The 21989-nt window shown below is 43.7% G+C and overlaps 3 protein-coding genes across 3 annotated transcripts; 1 reads left to right on the top strand and 2 right to left on the bottom strand.

Moving 5' to 3' along the window:
* Positions 1 to 330: 330 nt before the first annotated feature.
* SARC_10079 (hypothetical protein) lies at positions 331 to 702 on the bottom strand (the record flags this gene model as incomplete). The annotated part of the gene is made up of 1 exon (XM_014295885.1): positions 331 to 702. The coding sequence occupies exon 1, from the start codon at positions 664 to 666 to the stop codon at positions 331 to 333; it is 336 nt and encodes a 111-aa protein (XP_014151360.1). The 5' UTR covers positions 667 to 702.
* A 323-nt stretch (positions 703 to 1025) lies between these two features.
* Positions 1026 to 8526, top strand: SARC_10080 (hypothetical protein). The gene is made up of 8 exons (XM_014295886.1): positions 1026 to 1452; positions 2998 to 4162; positions 4299 to 4468; positions 4632 to 4941; positions 5162 to 5778; positions 6246 to 6836; positions 7347 to 7893; positions 8342 to 8526. The coding sequence occupies exons 1-8, from the start codon at positions 1268 to 1270 to the stop codon at positions 8378 to 8380; spliced, it is 3624 nt and encodes a 1207-aa protein (XP_014151361.1). The 5' UTR covers positions 1026 to 1267; the 3' UTR covers positions 8381 to 8526.
* A 2214-nt stretch (positions 8527 to 10740) lies between these two features.
* SARC_10081 (hypothetical protein) lies at positions 10741 to 11148 on the bottom strand (the record flags this gene model as incomplete). The annotated part of the gene is made up of 1 exon (XM_014295887.1): positions 10741 to 11148. One exon carries the CDS (start codon positions 11146 to 11148, stop codon positions 10741 to 10743), a length of 408 nt encoding a protein of 135 aa, XP_014151362.1.
* Positions 11149 to 21989: the final 10841 nt, after the last annotated feature.

The following is a 21989-nucleotide window of genomic DNA, read 5'->3' on the forward strand; positions in this document are numbered from 1 at the left end:
ACCTACACATACACGCACATACCTATATTCATTAATATGTACGAACTTAACCGCATAGATTCAAAGATGTATATGTTCATATACTATGTAATACATCGACGAAGACCAAGGGATCGATATAAAAGCTGAACTTGTGCCGATTTACAGTTGTTACTACTATCCTTGAACATATGGCTCGAGAGAATGTGAGACAAACAACCGCTTACAGATGCGCACAAGCCAAGTTGTGCTCGGAGATAAGATATGTGGCTGTCAAACACGAAATGCATGACAAAGCCATGCAATGTTGGATTATTAAACAAAAATATCATACAGGCAATTCATCTGTTTCTACTTAGAATACCTGTCCGCAGGCGATACGGTTGCCACACCCACCGGACTCATAACAAGTCCATGGAATCTCTGCGTAAGTTTCAACTCGTGGACAACTCCCATCTTCGCCAATCGTCTCCCACTACACCTCTTTGGGTCGCACTGATTGAAATCCCACATAGCCAACCCACAGGGAAACTCCGAGGCAGCATCGTATTCAACCTCAAACGCCCCGTTTTCACGCCTTTCAGCATCCTCATATTCCCGCACACCACCTTTGTGCTTGTTACTATCATGATCACGACGTGTAGCACTGGTACTACTGCCGTTTCGGCGACCACTGCTTTTGACCATACCTGCGTTGTGTATTATTGACTTCTGAGCGTGCGGTGTAATTCAGTGCTTATGTATTTATGATGCATTTTACCCCCAGATGTAAATACTATGATACAGAAATTAGAATACAGCTTCGAGAGAATAATGTAAATTTCGATGACGGTCCGACTCGAGCTATATAAAAAACGGTCGGAAATACTTAGACTAAATTTGTAATAAAATCGAATTTGTATTTAAATATCAGAGAACGGAAGTTTAATACATCAAAACATGGATCGCAATTGTATTTGCGACATGTCAAATCGGAAATCAAAAGCCTCTCGACTGATGGATGTGATAATTTAACCACATGGTAGTCCCCGTGACCCTCCTCATCTCCCGCGCTCACCAAGTTCTACCTGGAGCCAAATCTCAGCTTATCATCTCAGCAGGTATTCAGAAGCGTATATGTAGTGATACATCTTATACAGCTTTTCCAACAAAATTTGAATATCACGCATAAAGCGGAGTTGAGCTTATAGTTGACGGTTGGGCATAAAGTATCTTCTGTCACATAGGTAGCAATTAAAGCATACAGTAGCATATATATCGCACCGCACGTGCGCCCTTAGCTTGCATCATGCCTGGCGAAACAAAAAGCGGAACTGTGGCCAATGCCAAAAAACAAGTCGAGGAAACAGTTGTATCACCTGATATGGCTGGGACTAAGTATGCCAACGAACCGAACAATCTGTCGGATGCACACGCTGTTACCGCTGGAGGCAATCTGACAGCGAGTGCGCCTGTCATGACACCGGACTCCAAGTAAGCACATCGGGTGCATTATCGTCTGTGTGCCAATGCACGTACACAACTGATGGAGTTAGTTACTTGTAAACTGTTGCACTTTTTTTGTACGAAGACAAATCAATGTTTCAGACACACACATACGCACAAGAACAAACACACGCATAAGCACACACACATACAAAACACACACACATACAAAACACACGCATATATATATTATATATATATATATATATGCAGACAAACACACACACACGTACACGTACACGTACACACGTATATATATATATGTATATATGTATATATATATATATATGTATATATAAATATATGTATATATATATATGTATGTATATATATATGCATATACATTCCTCCCCCCACTCAACACGCACAGACACACGCACATATATATGTATAATTCAAATATATATATAAATATATATATGAAATATATATAAATTAATTATATATATGAAATATATATCGATTAATTATATATATATTTATATATGAAATATATATATATCAATTAGTTATATATATATATGTATATGAAATATATATATCAATTAGTTATTTACATATATATATGTATATATAATTCATATATATATGGATATGTATTATTTATATATATATATATGTATGTATGTATGTATGTATGTATATACATATATAATATATATATGTGTGTGTGCATATATATATATTTATGTATATATGTATATGTACGTATATATATATGCGTGTGTGTGTCACACACATACACACAAAAAGAGACCCGCGCACATACGAAACACATACACTGACACACATGTTTATATATATATATATATATATATGTACATATATTATTTGAACGGATATATACATACATGTGTCACACACACACATACACACAAAGACCCACGAACATGCGAAACACATACACTGACACACATGTTTATATATATATATATATAATCCACACACACGCACACAAGCACACAAAAAACAGACACGCACATACACAGACATATATATATATATATATATATTATGTGTATACATCCATAAATTCATAAATTTATAGAGATGTATACACACACCGACACGCACATATATATATATATATGTGCAATGTACATATATGTATATATATATATATATACATATACAAACATATGTATACCTATAATAAAATGTAGGTATATATATACGCACACACACATATGTATACGTATACGCATACCCACATATAAATATATATATATATGTATGTATCATACACACACTCACACGCGTATATGTATATATATATAAGGATGATTATATCATAGATGAAGCATGCAATTTTAAGTTCAAGGCGTGTCATATACGGTAGCGCTGCCGGTTTACTTGCGCATTCAACATGCTATTGTAGTTGTGCCTACATCCGCATATCAAATTGACACAAGAATACACACCGACGAGCTTATTCAGTATGCCAATCAATGCAAAACTGCACTATGTGCAATGCCCGCTGCTCGACAATGTTCCGAACTAACCGAATGAGCCACATTCCATCCTTTATGGCAGGTACTTTCTGTGTGGCGCTGACAACAAAGTACACGTGTATAGTGTCATCACTGGTCTGCGTGTGCACACACTCACGGGTCACAACGACACTGTCACAGCCATTTCTATATCACCCGAGAATCCTCTGCAAGCATACACATGCTCATTAGACGGAGATGTACGTGTGTGGGACTATCTTGACGCAGTCTGTCTCAAGGTGTATTGTGTGGGTTTGCCATTGATCAAGATGCTTATGACTGCTCAGGCGATGAGTGAGAAGCGTGCACTGTACGTGATAGCACGGCCGAGCAAGTTCGAGATGAAGACCTATCGACAGTCAAAGAAAGCCCCTGTGATTGTCGGGAAAGCTGACGGCGACGATGCCATGGATATCGATACAACAGAGCAAGAGGAAACAAGTGAGAGCAAACTGGTAGAAGATGGAGGGGCAAGCAAGGATGGGGAGAAGGAAAAGGAAATAATGGAGACACCGGAGCAAGAGGAAACAAGTGAGAGCAAACCGGTAGAGGGGGGAGAGACAAGCAAAGATGAGAAGAAGGAAGAAGAAATCACGGAGGCAACAGAGCAAGAGGAAACAAGTGAGAGCAAACCGGTAGTGGATGGAGGGAAAATCAACGCTGGGAAGAAGGGAAAGAAAGTAACGAAGCCCGGGCTAAGAATATTCGAAGTGTATCTGGATGCGAAGTTCGACACCAGTACCAAGAACAAATTCAACAAGAAAATCACTGTCGGTGGTGTTCGTAAGGAGAAAGTACACACAAGGCTCGTAATTTACACGAGCTCCATCCGAGACTGGACATTCTCACACGACGGTAAGTACCTGGCGTTGGTCTCTAAAACGTCGCTAATTGTGATTGATCTACCCAAGAAGCACCGTACCAAGTTCGAGGGCAGAGCCCGGTTCTCGACTGTGCGGTTCCACCCAGATGGCGATATCATGGCCACAGGCGATGAACAGGGCCGGGTGACCCTGTGGTACTCGTTTAGAGAAGTTCTCGCCAAAGAGCAGAAGAAAGTGCATACATCAGAATGTATCACGAGCACACTGCACTGGCACGCGCACGCGGTTAGTTCCATAGCGTTCACGAGTGATGGCGCGTACCTTCTGTCTGGTGGGGTGGAGGCGGTGCTGGTCATCTGGTCGTTGTCAGATTCCAGTAAGCAGGTATGTCCCATGTATGCAGATCGATTTTTTAGCTTTACTTTGCGCTCGAGTGGTTATAAATCTGATCGCATACCACATTATGCGTCTCATTAGTCGTGTTGTTGTTGTTTTAATTGTTTGCTCGTGAATTCTACAGTTTTTGCCTCGTCTGGGGGCCCCCATCCGCTCGGTGAGTATCAGTGCTAATGAAGAGATGTACCTAGTGGGCTATGTCACGAATACAATCCACATTGTATCTGTATCTTCGCTCAAAATACTGAAAGAAGTACGAGGACTGGTGCTGCGACCGCCCGCAGTGGTTCACAGGTATAGTGGTATTCTTTCTTTGGACTGGATTTCTAGCGTAGATATACAATTCAGAATGCAGGTGGACTTTGTGGTGGCATATGTACCCTTGTCGAAGAAAATCAGTTGTCATGTAGTTATCAACTACTACCCATTCAAGAACACATCGATTCGATCCACACAGACACCACAACTACGGCCTGACAAACAAGAACAACAAGGACACCATCTCCTCATCGAGCACGACGGGTATCTCCAGTAAAGTGCGTGCGTGCATACCACTCTCTCTGTCAGTAAACCCCAAGGATAATAGCACTGTGGCGTTCAATCGCTTGCCTGGGAGTGTGCAGTTCTACGATGTCTTGTCCGACAAGCCTGTGAGTACTATGGGCGTGGTACAGCACATGTACGTGTCTGGAACGCAGTCGGCGCAGATTGACCAACCGCTTACGGATGTTCGGCATGTTGCCTATACTTTCAAGGGAGAGGGCTTGGTATGTTTTGAGATTTGTAGTGCTGAGATAAATTCAATCTGTTTGTAAAGCTTGGTTTATAGGTCTCTACTGTTGTGATTGACATAGTGTACTTCACATGGATTGGTAATTCTTGTATAAGATTACGTCTCCTACTACCCGAGGCATTTGGCTCCGGGGCAGATTTTCATAGTATATCTATTGACCGCCCTGGCAACTTTTTATGTTCTTTTTATCACAGATCACAGTTGAGGGTAAGATCAACGAACCACGACTCAAGTTTTGGGACTGGGACGATTCCGCACATTCGTTCACGCTCAACACCTTCACAGACACCGCGCACTCAGATGAAGTGTTGAGTGTGGGTGTCGACCCAGCACACAATGTGGCGTGCACAACCTCCTTGGACGGTACAATCAAGCTGTGGGTTATGAACCGTGTGCGTGTGCTGGCTACCACGCCCAAGACAGACGCGCAGGCCGCAAAGGCAGGCAGCAAGGCGGCTGGTGCGAATGGCACAGAAGAGCAGATACAGTGGTCTAAGAGTAGCACAGCCTCGTACCGAGGTATGACACCATACTGCTGCGCCTTCTCCAATGATGGCTCTCTGTTAGCGGTTGGATTTGACCATGTGATCACACTATGGGCTCCCGAGACGAACACCCTGATGCGGTCACTTATGCACACAGCCGGACCTTCTCAGCCTATCACGAGTGTGTCGTTTGCCACTATACCGTCCAAAAGCTTGCCGTTGCTGATAGCTGCCACACCCGACTACCTGTTCGTGTGGAACTTGCTCACTTGTACCGTGTACTGGTCGTACAAGGTGAAGGTCACCCTGCTCACCACAGTGCCCAGGTATGTCAAGACAACTGGCGTGGTCATGTTGAGCTTTACGACTGAAGTTCAGAACACACTCTGCGTGCTTGGTAACCAATGCTTAGTCATTGTACGATATAATTCAAATTTCATGTAGTGGAATACATCTTCATTTCTCCTGTGACAGATTGATGCATCCTGTTGTAGAAAACAGCACGCCTTCATTCATATTTGTAGTCGATTTGATCCTACAACTCAAGTCACTGCAAAATCCTGAATCTTATCCTCACTCATGGATTGTTAGCGATAGCACTGGTCACACAAGGTTATGTTGGTATCCTCACATATCGTGTGCCATCCTCACATATCGTGCCCAGTCAAACCTTTGCTTGTAGAATAAAAACAGTACAATTGTTCATCTCATTATCTCTCGATGACTCTACAGGAACAGCGCATACCTTGGTCCGGCACCTCTCACACAGCACATAATTGCTTTTTGCTCATAGGTTCTCCACCAATAGCTCTGGTCACACCGAGGGGTATTTTGCCATTGTCGCGCGCTTGCCAGGCTTTGAGGGCCGGTATCCGGAGGTGGTTGTTGAATTCTCCGCGGAATCACCTGTGCCGTTACGTATCTCTCCCGTTCCCAAGCGAGAGAGTGTCGAGGGACTGGCCTATCTTACCGGTAACCGTGCGAACACCTCGACCAGCGCCTCTAGAAACTCATCCGAGACAGCTAAGTTTGTTAAGAGTGCAAATGCTAGCCTGGGGTTGGCACATACTACGCCTCCCGCTCTTGCTGTAGCAACCACGTGCGGCATCATACGCATGGTGGGGGGTGATACTGTGAAACATAGCAAGAGCAAGTCACAGATAGCCAAGGAAGCACATATAGACAATTCGGATGTGTTTGCGGCGGCGAAGCCGGGTGTGAGTGCGAATGCGTACGTAGCTGCATCGGGAGTACGAGAGAGCAATGGAAGTACGGATACAGGCTTGAAGCCATCCGAGGTGGTCTTCACGGCTCCCAGCCATCTGGTGCCACCATGTACCGCGTTGTATGAGTCGTTCATGACGCTGCTGCTTGATAATTCGAGGTTAGTGTGATAGTATTTTTTTATTTCTTAAGAGGTGTGCGAGCAATGTGTAATATTATAGTAGCGGCGTCTTGCTCATGTGACTTGAATGCCGGGTTAGACGTTTCATGCATTCTGCACTATCCACTTCTCTAATCGTTAGTACTCTGTGCCTGCGCGCGTTTTCAATGTTTTGGGCGCGAGAAAATTTTATTTGGATGTGAAGTGTACTTGCAGAAAGGGCCACATCATGCTCGACATACCTATTGAGATGTGCCTGGAACGATGGTTTATATGTCGTATCGATAGCAGTGTGGATACAACGGAACTGAACAGCGCGTTACATGGGATTCTTTTCTTTTACAAATCTACAATTTTTCTATTGTCGTATACATGCTATCAGTAAATGCAAACATGCTATCTGCGAACAGAGTTGATCTGTAATGAACTGTATTTATCTTGCTGCCAGTGTATTTGATGCATGTGGTGTCGAACTGACATTTGTATTTCGGTTCGTACGATCATCATCAGGACGTCGAGTAAAGAAGCAGACGAGAAACTCGTCAGCGAAGATGCGGATATGATGGACATTGACATCGATATGACAGCAAGCAAAAATACCAACATGGCCACTATGGAGAGTGGGAGCGCTGATATCTCCAACGGGGATATGGCGGATGAGTACTCATATTTGGAAGCTGTATTTGCTACGAATTTGATTAATCCTACATCAGTCCCAGCACAAGAAACTAAGGCAGCAAATGGAGATGCAAATATTACTTCGGGTTCGTCCAAGAAAAAGAGCTCCAAGAAGTCGAAAAAGAGTGCTAAGTCCAGTGAAAAATCACGCAATACAGACGCACTTGTTCAGACTAATGGGATAGTGGAGAGCGGGGTGACTGCCGGTGAGGAAAATGCAAAAATTACAAGCCCGAAGAGTCCTAAGAAGGCTTCAAGTAAGAATTCGAGAAAGTCGAGCAAAAAGAAGAAAGTCGCACCTTCGTTCACGCCGAATAGTGAAATTACTACCACGACGAGTGCACAGGTGACACCTGCACCGTCAAAACATAGCAAAAAGGTGTGTTGCGTGATTTAGGATCAATTGAGAGAGGGTGTCCATGAAGATGTTTTGCAGTGAAATAGTATACTATGTCCAGGTTTGCGTAAAGAGTTGTTTTTAGCCAATCGTGAGTTACACGTCAGGTTTCTGGATGCATTGTGGACGACAAAATTTCTGTTTTATTTCAAGGATCCCTGTTCTCTGTTCTCTGCGCGTGTGTTTACCGCAGGAGGTATAAACTGTTAGCACAAATTCGCAAGCCCGCTGAGATAGCATACTGTCCACTGTATTGCAATGTCACGATCACGAAATCTCTTTGTTGAATTGCCTTGTATACGCTTTGCATACTCTCATCCAGCTTGTATCTTCAATTCATGTGCGATTTTTGAATTTTACTTAATTTGTCGGACCTCGATTTATGAGCTCACCATATATCATTCAATGTCTCTGTCTCATTTCACGTCAGTCGTCGAACAAGAAAAGAAAGGCCCCCACTTCTGTGTGATGATAAACGGCAATCATTGCTATTACGAAACCTAATTTAGGGCCTGTTTCGTCGCTCTGCGGAAAACGGCTATACCTGTAAATAAATTTCCAGAGCACTTAGATATTTTTTTAAAGAAAGTAAACAACAGAATTCTTGATCGGCTGAGATCACTATTGTATCGCTTGAGCAGAGTGCTTGGTTACATACGTACCTTGTGCTCATTTTGTAGAATGCCTTAGTAGGCAGAAACGTTGAGGACCAATTAAATACTTGACGTTCTATTAGCATCTATCCACTCTAGATCACTATGTATTTCGTACGCGATATGCATCCCGCGTATTCACTATTCCGCGCATAGCTTTCCATGTTGCCGTGTATCTATTAATCTTAATACCTCTATCCCTGGACTCCTGAAGTCTATTTCTCTTATTTGATTTAAACGGTGAACCTCATATCGTTATAAGTTGCAACTCAAGTGAATAATTCGTTAAACGTTGAAAATCACACGTATACTTTCAATTCATTGTCCCGTTTATATTAGCGGGGCCAAATTATAGGATTTTTGTCCTGACATTAAATTTTGGGACCAAAATCTATAGAATAGGTGCACTATTCAAGTCACAATATACAGGTCAATTATACCAAAATACGTTGCAACGCTGAGGAATAATCCGTTAAACGTTATAAAGTCAACTTTTATATATATGAGGCTAAACGTCGTGACTTAGGTTAACATCTACTCAGTCTACTGAGTCTACTCTACCGTGTTTGTGACTTTGTGTGGCAGGATTGAGGATTCACTACATGAGTTGACTCTTGCGCTCCGACACTGTGAGTCTGTGACAGTATTGTGATACTCTGACTGCTCTCTCTACTAGACTCTAGCTCTCTATAACACTCACTCTACTAGAGAGTAGAGAGTAGAGTCCTAGAGAAGACCGTTGGAAAGATATAGATTTTAGGGCCAAACTGGCAAACGCGCAACAAAAAAACATGACCCTCTCAGAGAAGATATAAAATAATATGCCTGATCAATGATCGGACTATTGTCCCATGACCCATGGCCAAGCAACAACAAAAACAACACATAAGTATGTACTATAAAAATTTAAAAAGAATGTGTTGTGTGGTAGGACCTTAGTCGGATGTCCATCCGGTGTGAGGATGAACAATGATCTTTTAGTCGAATGTCCATCCGGTGTGAGGATGGACAATAGAAAACTAGGAATGTCCATCCGGTGTGTAGATGGATGATGGACGTTTGGCCCTGTCCCGAAGGAACAGGACCAGACAGGGAAGGTTTAGACACAACCACTCGCACGGGCTGTGTGGGTTGGATAGTTATAGTGGAGTAGTGGATGAGGAGGATATATTAGTGAGAGACATAGGATGTGAGGTTGTCTTTCGATAACTAGGTCTCTGGGAACTGCGTATCTCGAGACAGTCGCCTTATTACCCAAGTTATGAAAGCTAGCCACTACTACAATCAAGCGAGAGGACGTAGACCTAGATATCGGTTAACTACGTACCCAGTACTTACCATAGTATTTACCATAAAATATTTTAGTTTCAGTTTTCGATTGCTAGTGCTGGTTGTACTTATTTAGATCTCGATTGTTGATTGTAAGTAGTTCAGGCGGATAAGAAGGTAGATCCTTATGGGCCTCCTTGGCAATACAAGGGACAGCAGTTCGACCTAGCATTCCTATGGCATGAAATGTGGAACAAGATTAAGAACAGCCCTGCGTACCGGAAGAGGGCACCGCACAAGGATTAGGTGATATCGTTGGTGTCTGGATATCATGCCCAGGTTTGTTGTTGTCCTATCTTACGCCTGAGCTTCAATTAGATGTACATACTAGTTTGCCTACAACATCTGCGGTTACGGATATTAAACGATTTGTTATGCACACGTATGGCCCGTCATGTTATTTGTTTCGTAAGGCGTGTATGTTCGATTTGATTACGCTCGAAGTGTCACTCAAGAAGGATAATACTTAGAATATTCGCAAGAAATATACAGTGTTGAGCGAAGCTGCTCAAATTTGTATAAAAACTTTCATCTATAGGTTAAACCAGGACATTGAGAAAGCTAGCGGTGTCGGCTGCTGATGAGGGACTTTTGGGTGCTTCATTGCAAGGCATGGATCAGGTTGAGCGTTTGGATATCACACGATTGCTCACAGGAGTTCGAAATAACCAAGAGCCGCAGGAGGTCGCTGTACATGCGGTCCGGGCCAGTGGGCCAGGGACACAATGGTCTGTCGCAGGCTGATGCGAACCGGTGGTTCAGGTGGGCAATATCTCATCCGGCACACAATATGCCGTTGGGTGGCCCTTTTGTCTATAGTGTTTCTTGTCGCAAGTGGGTGTTTTCCCTATTGGTTTGGTTGGTTTGGTTCGGTGCGCCATTGTCTGGTTTGTGCTGAGACTGGCTGTACTTTAGCTACTGCTCTTACGGTTGCTTCCGTACGAGAGTGAAACACAGTGTGTTTCATATCGGATAAGTGACCTTCATTTCCATCAGGCTGTTTGTCTGCTTTGATGATGGCGTCTACTTTCTCATATTGTCCATAGTACGTAAGTGCTTGGTATCTTATGATCTTGAGAATTTGCGTGTGTATAGGTTCTTTGTCCGAGTTACGGTAACGCTTCTCTAACTCTACGTTCAGTGTCACATTCTGCATGTCGTTGAAAACCTCTCTAACAAATAGTCTACCGGATTGTCTGAGTTTATCAATAATGATTCTATTGAGTTGTTCAGGATCTTTGTAGTGCTTGGTCATCTGTGTTTCCGAGTAGCGTAGCTCATTGAGCACTGCTTAGGTCTTCTCCGTTGTATCAGTGAAGCCTAATAGGTATCTCACTATTGCTGTGTACTGACATAATGGTGTCATAGATTTGGCTAAGAATAGGTATCTGTATTGCGTAGTGAACTCTATGATGCCTTCACAATTTTCTATTTTGAAGTAACTGTCTCTTGGTAACTTCGGAAATTCTGAGTTCTTTAGTAGTTTCGATAGTGCAGGTTCATTGATACCAATGTACTGACGATTTGAATAAGTTAATCTTCTTCATCGTCACCACACTCGTTGATAGCTAAGTCGTATCTTCTGAGCTCTGCATCTACAACTGGCATGCGTCGTTCTGGCTGTTGGTCGTGAATGCCTATTCTCATCTTGTGTAGACTTGCGATAGCCACCGGTGCTGTCTGTTCCAATTAGGATACAAACCTACTAACCAGGACGTGGTTGCCTTGACAGATGCTCTTGTTTATTTCTAAACGCATTCCTGAAGCTTGTATGGGTACTACCCCCGGTGTTGGCTGGCTTGGGCAAATGTCTGGGCTTTCTCCCCTGCTGGGCTGTCACCTGCTCCATCCGTGCCAACACCACCTTCTTCACCACCACACACGTCTGCTCTGGTTGCCGTTGGCATCTTGAGATGTCTGTGCTGGTGTGTGGGTATTGCGAGTAATTGGTAAAGACTCTTGTTATATTCTGTGCGAATGTGCGCTTCACCCCACCTGTCTTTGCTAGTAATTTGTATAAAAATAAAAATAATTGAATTCATCTCACTTACTTTTATTGTGGTCTCGCTTTGCTGCACTTCCGTGTGATATGTTTACCTTCCTGAGTGTTGCAGTAGCTTGTTGCGTTCCTTTCTGTAATTGGGAGGGGTTATTTGGTGTCTGTTGGTTCAGCTTATTTCGTCACGTGTGGACTTACCTGAACTTATTTCGTCACGTGTAAACTTCCTTGAACTTATTTCGTCATGTGTGACAATATTTTCTCGTGATTTTAAGTAGATGTTCGGTCCTAGTGACGCCACCGAAGAAGTCCGGTCTTTTTGACGTCATCTGTGGATGTTCGGTCACATTGACGTCACCTGTGTATGTTCGGTCTTATTGACGTCACCTGTGAGATATTCGGTCTTGTACCGAACTCTCGTGATTGTAGTGTCACTGGAGATGTTCGGTCCTGCTAACGACCCCTGAGATGTTCGGTCTCTTAGGCCTCACTTGTGTATTATGTTATACTTCTCATGTGATATTTTACAATGTGTCTTAACTCAGACTGGTTTACTCACTTGTGTTCTAGTTCGATGTGTGTGTATGCTATACTTATGTGCATACAACCTGGATTGACTGATTGTCCTGTGTTCTTGTGCTGCTAAGCATCTGTACTTGATTGTTATCTTTCACGTGCTTCCAATCATACCTACTTGGTTATTATCTTTTACGTGTTCATACTTGTTCGTAATGGTTTGTGTGAACGTCTTTTTGTCGTCAATAGTGGTGTATAGATGCTTCTATGCCAATGGAATGTTCATGTGTGCCACCCTTGAGTTCCTCTTGTTTTTGTTGTCGCAAATGGTGAGATATAGATGCTTTTATGGAATGTTCGTGTGTGCAATCCTTGTGTTTACTCTTGTGTGTGTTGGTGTTATTGTTAGACTTGCACTTCTTCACTATATTTTCTTTCAATGCCGTGTGTGGCGGCTTGTGCTTATAAGTGTTCTCGTGATGTGTATAACCCTTAATACGTTTGTTTATTGTCGTGATACTTATTGTACACCATCAATTGTTTGCTATTTGAGTTATACGTTAGTTCGGATTTTATTATCCCTCTGTAGAGTATGGAGAGTAACTGAAAGATACAAGACAATAGGATACATTAGACCTCTTCTCAAGTATGGTTATCTCAGCTAGGAAAAGTCCCTAGTCTGAGAGAACCGAACTGAGTCTTTATTTGTGTTTTCACTAGACTCAGGATTTAATTGAGTGTTTCTCACACATGCGGGAGTCCCGGTATATCTACCGGTTCTACCGCTAATATTTCTGATGACTCCAATATCAGAAATATTCCAATCCTAATTCCAAAACTCAGTATTTGATGATTCTGGGTTTTGGGATTTGGATTGGCTTTTTGATAATCTGGTCCCTAGATACTACAACCCCCCAACTTTATGCTTCTTAGCCTGCGTAGGAGTAGAAAGTGACATCTTACAGTACTCGATTATCTAGAGGTTGGTGTTTGTATACAGGGAAAAACTTGTCCCTTAGGGGGCTTAAGATGAAAAACCTGCCACCATTATCTATTACATATTACCAATTAATTAAATTTATACTATAGCAGGAGTCCTCTACCCCGCTCATCGGAGTCATCAACGGTGGCTCTACAACCGAGTCTCTGGACCTTGTCCCTCTGGTGTGTGGGGGAAACATGCTTCTAGGTGAGAAAAGTGGGAGTGTCCTGTGGTATCAGTGAGACTTGCCTAGGTCCCCCGCCTCGTGCGCTGTCTGTGGCTCGCTGATCTTTCATCATTGCTTGTTGTCGCTGGCTTCTTTGGCCTGGACTGCCTTCTTTTACGTCTCCGGCGTTGACGGTATGTTGTAATGACATCAGCATCTGCGATGTCTGATTCATGCGTCCAGGTACGCTCACCATCTGTCCATTGCAGTAGGTACTCCTGGGATCCATCACCTCGGATGGATGGCCTGTCGTCGACTATAGATGAGAACTGAGTCTCTTCGTTTGCTTGTACGTGATTGTTGGAAGTAAATGCTTCTGGAGCACTGGCTCATTTTACGAGTCCAAGTAGCTCATCACTGATTGAGTCAAAATATTCGGGGACTTTAGTCCCATCAAGGTAACAGACAAAATACCCGTTGCCCTCCCTGCATACTGTTTTGTATGGTCCGCCATTTGGTGCTGTTAACTTGTTCATTTCACCTTGATAGCGGACCATGACAAGGTCCCCTTCCTGGAAGTTTATATACTTCTGTTGGTATTTTCGATCGTATGCTGCTCGAATCATCTCTTGATACTGTGCAACATTGCTCTCTAGTTGTAGCCTAATGGCTACTTCTAGATTTTGCAGTCGTTCTTCTCAAGATACTGTTGTACTGGGTGCGGTCACTGGATCATTGTAGTCCGTGAGTTGATTTTGTCTGCGACCAAAGTACACATTAAAGCGCGGAGACTTGTGTCTTCTGGATGTACGCAGATTGTGGCCCATCTGTACGAATGGAAGACATGAACACCAGTTACCTGGATTCTGTTCAATGAATTTCCGTAACAGTGGCATGAGGTCTCTATGTGATCGTTCGTTCGCGCCTAAGACTTTAGGTTGATACGGTCGAGAGACTAGGTGTTGCATTGGCGCTTGTTCAACTACTTTTGAGAGTAAGTTGTTAACATATTCAGTGCCTTGGACAGTTTGTATGATTTGTGGAAATCCATGTTCACACGTAACTGGTACCAGTGTACGCGCTATGGTAGCCGCTGATTTGTCCATCATTGGACGCAAAATGACGTACGATGAATTTACGTCAAGATATACGAACACGTATGTGTGTCCTCTATTGGAATCCAATAGTGGCCCTATGATGCCCACTTGGACTCTGTCGCTTGGATATGAGGCTGTAATTGATTGTAAAAGGTGAAATCCCTTTTTGTGTATTTTATTTTTGAGACATGGTATACATCCGTCAATAAACTTGTGTACATATTGTTGGATATCAGTCCAATCATGTCCATATGTTTGTGTACTGTTTCCTCAGGAGTGTAATGTCCCAAGTTGTGGTATTGCTCGATGACGTTGACACGTGTCTCATATTCTGTTGCCTGTGGTGCGTCTCCAGAGTAAACTGGTTCTGACGCTGCAACGTGTATAGCAGGTTGTTCCCGCGTTGAATCGAAGTATGGAGACTTAGCTCCTATCTTTGCGACTAATGTGACACCCCATGGGGTCTTGCCGCAAGCCTTCTTGCCCTCTTTGAGGAACGTATTGTTTGTAAAGACAAGAACTTTGGAAACCACGAGGCATTGGGGTAATATGATACATATATCGTGATGCTGGTTGCCTCTTCGATGACTTTGTCAATGACACCAGGTATGAGTTCCCATGGTGGATTCGCTCTTGCATTCACTTCCTGCGCCCGCTTTTGTTGTAGCGCATTCTGTTCTTTGGTGTAGTATTTATCTGTGTGTGCATTATGTGCCGATGCAAACATATCTAGTGTGAGCTTTCTAAACCTTCGTTCCGTTTCTTGATAGAATCTGGAATGTAACATCCAATCTATAGCCGATATGGTTATGGGCATGTTTGTTTCCAAGGTGGTGTACTCTTGGCTATTATGTGTTGCCTCATTCGCTTTTTGTAATACTTCTGACTTTTTAGTACTAAAAGTACTTTCATGGAGACGCGACAACATATCTGCCAACTGGTTGTCCTTGCCTGGGACATGTATGATGGAGAAATGGTGGTGGAACGTTTTCGCTATCTATTTGGCTAGCATTGGGGATAACGTCTGTTGACTGTTCATTTGCGTGAGTGCTTCGTGATCTGTTCACAGTGTTATGTCCCCCCCTTTAATGTATTCGGATAAATGTTCCAGGCTGTATACCAGTGCTAGTAGCTCTTTGGTGTTTGTGCCATAGCATTGTTGTGCTGGGTTCAAGACTTTTGAGAAGTAGAGAATGTCTCTTCTAACTCCATCGATAACTTGAAATAAACACCCTCCTATGCCATAGTCACTAGCATCGTTCATAATTTGAACCGGTACCGCATCGACAGGGTATGCTAGCGTTGCTAAACAGGCGATAGCTTCTTTGAGTTCTTCCCACTTCTTTATCAGTTCCGGAGTCCATAACATGGGTATTCCTGGTTCATTTTTCCTTTCATTAAGTTCCGAAAGTATTATGTTGTGCGAGCAAAGTTGGGGTCGTGGTCTCGCATGTAATTTGCCAGTCCCACTGCTTTGTGCAGATCTCTTTTTTGTTCTGGGTAGTGGCCAATCTATCATTCTTTTCTTTCTCTCAGGGTCTGCTTTGAGTCCATGTGTGGTGGCTTTCACCCCAAGAATGTTGACCACTTTGACCGCAAAGGCACAATTGTTGTGATTGAGTCGGAAGTTTGCGCTATTCTGTCGCTTGATTACTTCACGAACTGTCTTGCGGTGTTCTTCTTCTGTAAGGCTCGCAATGACTATGTCATCTACATACACTTGCACTCCTTCGATATCTATTAGCAGATTCGCCGTGACTCTTTGGAATGTGCTGTGAGTGAGTGTAGTCCAAACGGCGCGGACTGGAATGAGTATTGCGCTCCTCTCCACGAGAATGTGAAGAAGTGTTGGCTTGCTGCGTCCACTAGGAAGTGGTTAAATTCTCCTGTAAGCTATAGCTTTGAAAAGAACTGTGCCCCTTGTAGGTTGTGTAACACTTCCTTTATTTTCGGTAACACGAACTTGTCTTGTTCATATTGATAATTGATCTCACATAGGTCTAGACATGTCCTTACTTTCTTGAGGAGACACGTTTGGTCATGTTCACCTGTTGATAACAACGGTAGGTTCACCGTTGTGGGTGTGTCGCGTTTGTATATGTGGCCATCTTTAAGCCATCGTTGCACATTCTCATACGTTTGCGGAATGTATTTGTGCGGAACAAAGTTGACTTTAGCGTGCCTCATTTGTCTGACGTTGATTTCATTTGCAGGTACTGTGACTGTGGAGCCTGGTAGGTTGCAATGAACATCAGGAGGTATATTCGCATTGGTATCCAGGAGGTCTGTAAGTGACTCTCTGAAACGTTCTTGTTTATGCTCTTGGTCCTCTTCATGTGGTGTGAGGAGCGATTCCCATTTTGCAACTGTTGGTATAAGTGGATTCATTAACCCTGCTATGTATGTACCTATGTATGGTAGAATGTCCATACCTAGAAGTATTGGTGTCTTTTTGCCTGGTAAGTCCAATACTTCAAAACACTGAGAGGTCTTCCTACCTCCATAATTAACGTCACACACTTCTGTTGATCCAGTGCGGTGTATTCTTGTATCTGTTTGTGCTAGTTGTATATACCCCGGTTGCGCTCTAACAGAAAGATATAGTTCTGATACTACACTTTTGTCCATGCATGAGCGTTGTGCACCCGAGCCTACTAGTGCATTGTATGTATTGCCATTGATTTGTATGTCAATGTGTAAACGTTGGTCTCGTGGTGCGGGAAGTAAATATAAAGGTTGTTCTTCATCTGTAAATACATTGAGTCTATCTGCCAGGTCAATCATGTTTGCTTCCGCCCACCAGTGTTTTCTGTGCTCATCACCTTCTGTGATGTCTTCCGCCTTGCCAGATGTAATGGACAGTCTTGCTATCTGCACATCTTTCTTGGCTCGCTGCTCAGCCTGCTTGGCTTGATTTGCGTTCTTCTCGGGACATTCGCTGTACCGATGTGGGGATGGCATTGCCTGGCAATAGGGGCATGCACGCTCTTCACGTGCTCCTTTTCTTTTCTGTGTCTGCCCCCTTTGCTTGTTCTGGTTGTGTGCACCATTGTCTGGCTTGTGCCGTTTGTTAGCGATAGTAAAGTTATCCTCCACCCGTGTGTTCGTCTGTGCGTTATTGTGCCTGTTTGCTGCTCGCGCCTGATACCTCAACATACGCTCTTCTTGTGTCACAGCCGCCGTTCTTATGTGTGTCTCAGTCATAGTATTAAACTTGGTGTGTTCAATGTCAGACAAGTGTCCTTCACTTCCATCCGGTTGCTTATCTTCTTTGATTATGATGTCCACCACCGAGTGCAGTCCATAGTACTTAAGTGCTAGGTACATTTGTACGTTAAGGATTTGGAAGTGTATGGGCTTCTTGTCTGAGTTGCGGTAACGCTCCTCTAACATCACCATTGTCTTGTGCTAAAAACGATAAATTAAGAGTTTTTAGCGGAAAGGAAGAAGGTAGATAGAATTTGAACTGCTCAGGATCATTGAGTACTGATATGGTTTTCTCCGTTGCATCAGTGGAATCCAATAGGCTTCTCATTAGTGCTGGGTACTGGCACAGTGGCATTGACGTAGCTAAGAATAGACCACTACATTGTGTAGTGAACTCTTTGATATCTTCGCAATTTTCCATTCTGAAGAAACTATCCTTAGGTATCTTAGGAAATTCAGAAGACTTGAGTAATTTCTTAAGAGAGGGTTCGTTTATCTGATCGCCCAAGCGTGAACGCATGAGCTCTAGTTCACTAATGTATAGACTGATTTGAATGAGTTTGTCATCACCACAATCGTTGATCGCTTGGTGTGGTCAGAATACAAGTACTTAGGATTTAGTTGCTTATTTTAGTTCTTATAGTTTTTTTTCAGTTCTTCAGAATAATCTGATAAACTTGGTTTTTGCTGACTATTACAGCACATGACTTATGACTCATTTTTAGAGTCACTAATTTTACAATTACTAATAAATGAACAACGTCTCCCTCGCTACGGAGGGAGAACGTTGAGATACAGTTATCCAGCGTTTACTTACTACATTTTTAGCTTACTTTAGGAAGTTGTTAGTTTATTAGTAATTATAAGGAAAGCTACGGAATAAGTAATAGCCGATGGCTAGGATATTTATATTATTATTCTAAGGACAACTTAAGAATAATAAGCACGAAAAATGTCACATCGAATTGACGAGATCTTCCGAAATTTACCGGACGAAGAAGGAGATAGTGGGTTCTCCAGTAGTGAGGCTAGTGATACGATGCCACCTTTACTGTCGATTAGCAGTAGTGAGGTAGAAGACGACTCGAGACAGGAGAACTACAGGCAGAGCCGTAAAGAACCATCTGCGGTTGGTGAAATCGAGGAGATTAGATTTAGAATCAGCAGACGCGAAATTGCTTACAATATTGAACGATTTAGATTAACTGGGCGTCGAACTACCAATGTGTGGACGACAAGACCGAGGGAGTCGAGTGAAACCGAGAAGGAACCATTACAATCAAACACTACATCAGCCCAGGAGCAACAAGGAAGGTCCCAGAATGAACAGACAACGAAATCAGAGAATCAACAAAATCCACAGATAAGTAGTCACGCGTGAGTATAGGTAGAATAGTTGTGGTTGTATGAGACAAGTGCAAATAGTGTGTGAAGAGGAATAATGAGTGTAAACGATAAATTAAGAGTTTTTAGCGGAAAGGAAGAAGTTAGATAGAATATACAGTAGTCGAAATGGAGCGTACACATGGTGAGAGCCGATTCGTCTAGCACTACGATACAAGCAGTCGCGATACACTACATGATTTTACAAACTTTACAAAGGAATTAGACATTAAGTTTGAAGAATTAGTGGTTAGTTGCTATACAGGGTAAACCAGAAGACATAGTACACACGTCAAAGGACAAAACAACGTACACAGATAGTCGATACTGAAGGTTATATGACTTAGACAATGTACATACACGCGCACAACAAACAATACACAAGGAACTAGAAGTTAGGACCCTGACAGAGTTATTTATTGGGCTTATAACTTATGGATGAATAGTCGGCAGCGTTTATTGACATAATCTACTTAAGTCTAACCATAATCAGGTGACACTACCGAAGTTGAGAAGCGACAACTAGCTACGAGCTGTCAACTACAACTAGAGGGCGAATAAGGCGATTTAGTTCGGGTCGTCGACGGAAGAAGTTGTCGCAGCAAGAGTACAGACGCGGTGGTACGCATCTGTATGCTTAGCTTATGTTAGGCATATACTAGGTGGAAACGTACATACTACAAACAATGTCGGTAGCACAAGGTTAAAATTGTGAAATTGACAAACATATATACACAAATCACTGGAGCTTCTAACTACATTAGGTACTGGGAACGGCTCAGGAGCATGCACAAAAAATGTGGTTTGCGGTAACAGAGGAGGAGTGAAATATTTAACACATAGGTCTTAGGTTGAGGAATATAATTTCACAACCGTAACAGCACATGACAAGAAAAGCAATCAGGAGCGATAGATGGATTATACGATGAGGTTCCGAGGCTAGGCTGACATCAGGTCGGAGCAGGAGCAACCGAGGGGCAGGCTGGGAGGATGCTCCGACCAGCGGGGCACACATCAACAAGATAATTGTTCGAAGGAGAGTAAGACATCAGTGAGTGTTAGATGAGTTTCGATTATCTATACTTCCAGGGTCGGTGAGTGTAATAAAGTAATCACGAGTGAGCCCACGAGTTCCTCGAGGATCAACGTCGAGACGTCATGTGTTTGAAGGATGGACTCTGGTTAGGAAATGGGTATTTATATTCAATTATCTACTAGTTCTTTCGCATACATTTCCAGTTCTCCGTTGACACATAACTCCCAGACCATGTCCAATCCCCGCCAAAGTCGTAGACAACAACACTTGAAACCTGAGCTTCGCAAGGAAGATGATATCGACCGACGTGGGACTAAGCGTCGTCAATCCCATCCGGACCGCTCTGATCCACACCCAGGACAGGCTCTGGAGGGGCAACAACAGGCACGGCTAAAGGTTCTACACCCTGTTTCCGCTGACGACAAACAGTCACCAACGGCACACGAAGATGAACCTGCCCAGCCCGAAGAAGACATCGTCTTCGAGGCTGAGACCAAGGGAGTGCCCGACCCGCGTGCGGACCGGAGTCAGACCACTACTGGTGAACATGTAGCCAGTAATGGTTTGTCCTCTCGTTCGTCTTCGGGTACTTCAGGGGCCTTATCCTCCAGCAATGTCCAACCACGCCTTCCACCTAACAAACGTAGACGCTACCGGCGTCGCACCAACAACAAGGACACGGTACGGGACCAATCGTCAGCTCAGACCCTTACTGAGCTAGTGGCGCAGCAGCAGTCACTCTTAGAGAAGTATGAACAGAGGTTGCGGCGCACAAATGCCGAGCGACCTACAACAGGGTTGGCTGCCACTGAGATAGCTACTGGCACACACGAGCGGGTACAGACGTCGCTAGGAAGCGAAGACATCCCTACATTCCGTATCCAAGGTCGTACGCGACCACACCATGGACTCGGGTGCGAATCACCTGGGTCAGAGGACAGTTCAACCGAGGGGGAGGAGACTCTGTCTTCTGTTGAGAACACACCATCTTTTCAGGAGTTCGCACGTGAACAGGTATTAGCCAGGCAGAACCCCCACGGGGGTGAGGCGTTGAAGAACAGGCAGGATCGGCTAAGTACGAACTTTCGCCAACAACAGCAACGACAGTCGTTCGAGAAGGAGGCAGCCAGTGAGTATGTACAGACACCTAAGCGGCAAGAGAAGGTTACGCCGGTGCCTCCGCCCACACCGGCTAGTATTGAGAAAAGCCGACAAGTACTACATGCACGGATACTACACTTGAGCGACAAACTATGCCAGGCAGTCGAGGATAATAATACGGCTCGAGCTGAAGCTCTTAGGGGTGCGATCGAAACGCTTCTAGCTACGCTAGAGTCTTGACCAGTGGAAAAGCGTCCCGTACCATCACCACGTACATGGCCCTATTGGCCGTCGAACAGATACCACCCACACAATATCATGGAACGGGATACGAGAGGGGCTCTCCTTGAGGCGTTCAACAACGCGCAAATCGCAGGGTTAGATGAGAGTTGGAGCCTTACATGGTTCCATAAAGTATTAACTTACTTCAAGGCGGAGAAGTCAACATTGGACTACATCCGCGACAACTCTGAACGTTTAAAGATGTGGACTTCACAGCTACAAATGGAACAGAACTGCTCGCATGAGACACAGGCAACTGTCGATCCCGCGCTCCGCAAGTTAGCCAAGGGCCACAGTCGGAACATGCAACCCCCCCCCCCCCCCCCC

Source organism: Sphaeroforma arctica (assembly GCF_001186125.1).
Source record: "Sphaeroforma arctica JP610 unplaced genomic scaffold supercont1.1130, whole genome shotgun sequence".
In the NCBI taxonomy this organism is placed as follows: Eukaryota; class Ichthyosporea; order Ichthyophonida; genus Sphaeroforma; species Sphaeroforma arctica.

Bases quoted from the DNA above. Each gene is read 5' to 3' on its own strand.
- SARC_10080 (XM_014295886.1), top strand. From the start codon at position 1,268: ATGCCTGGCGAAACAAAAAGCGGAACTGTGGCCAATGCCAAAAAACAA. The intron at 4,469-4,631 runs GTATAGTGGTAT...CGATCCACACAG, and splicing joins CCGCCCGCAGTGGTTCACAG to ACACCACAACTACGGCCTGA. The intron at 7,894-8,341 runs GTGTGTTGCGTG...ATTTCACGTCAG, and splicing joins CGTCAAAACATAGCAAAAAG to TCGTCGAACAAGAAAAGAAA.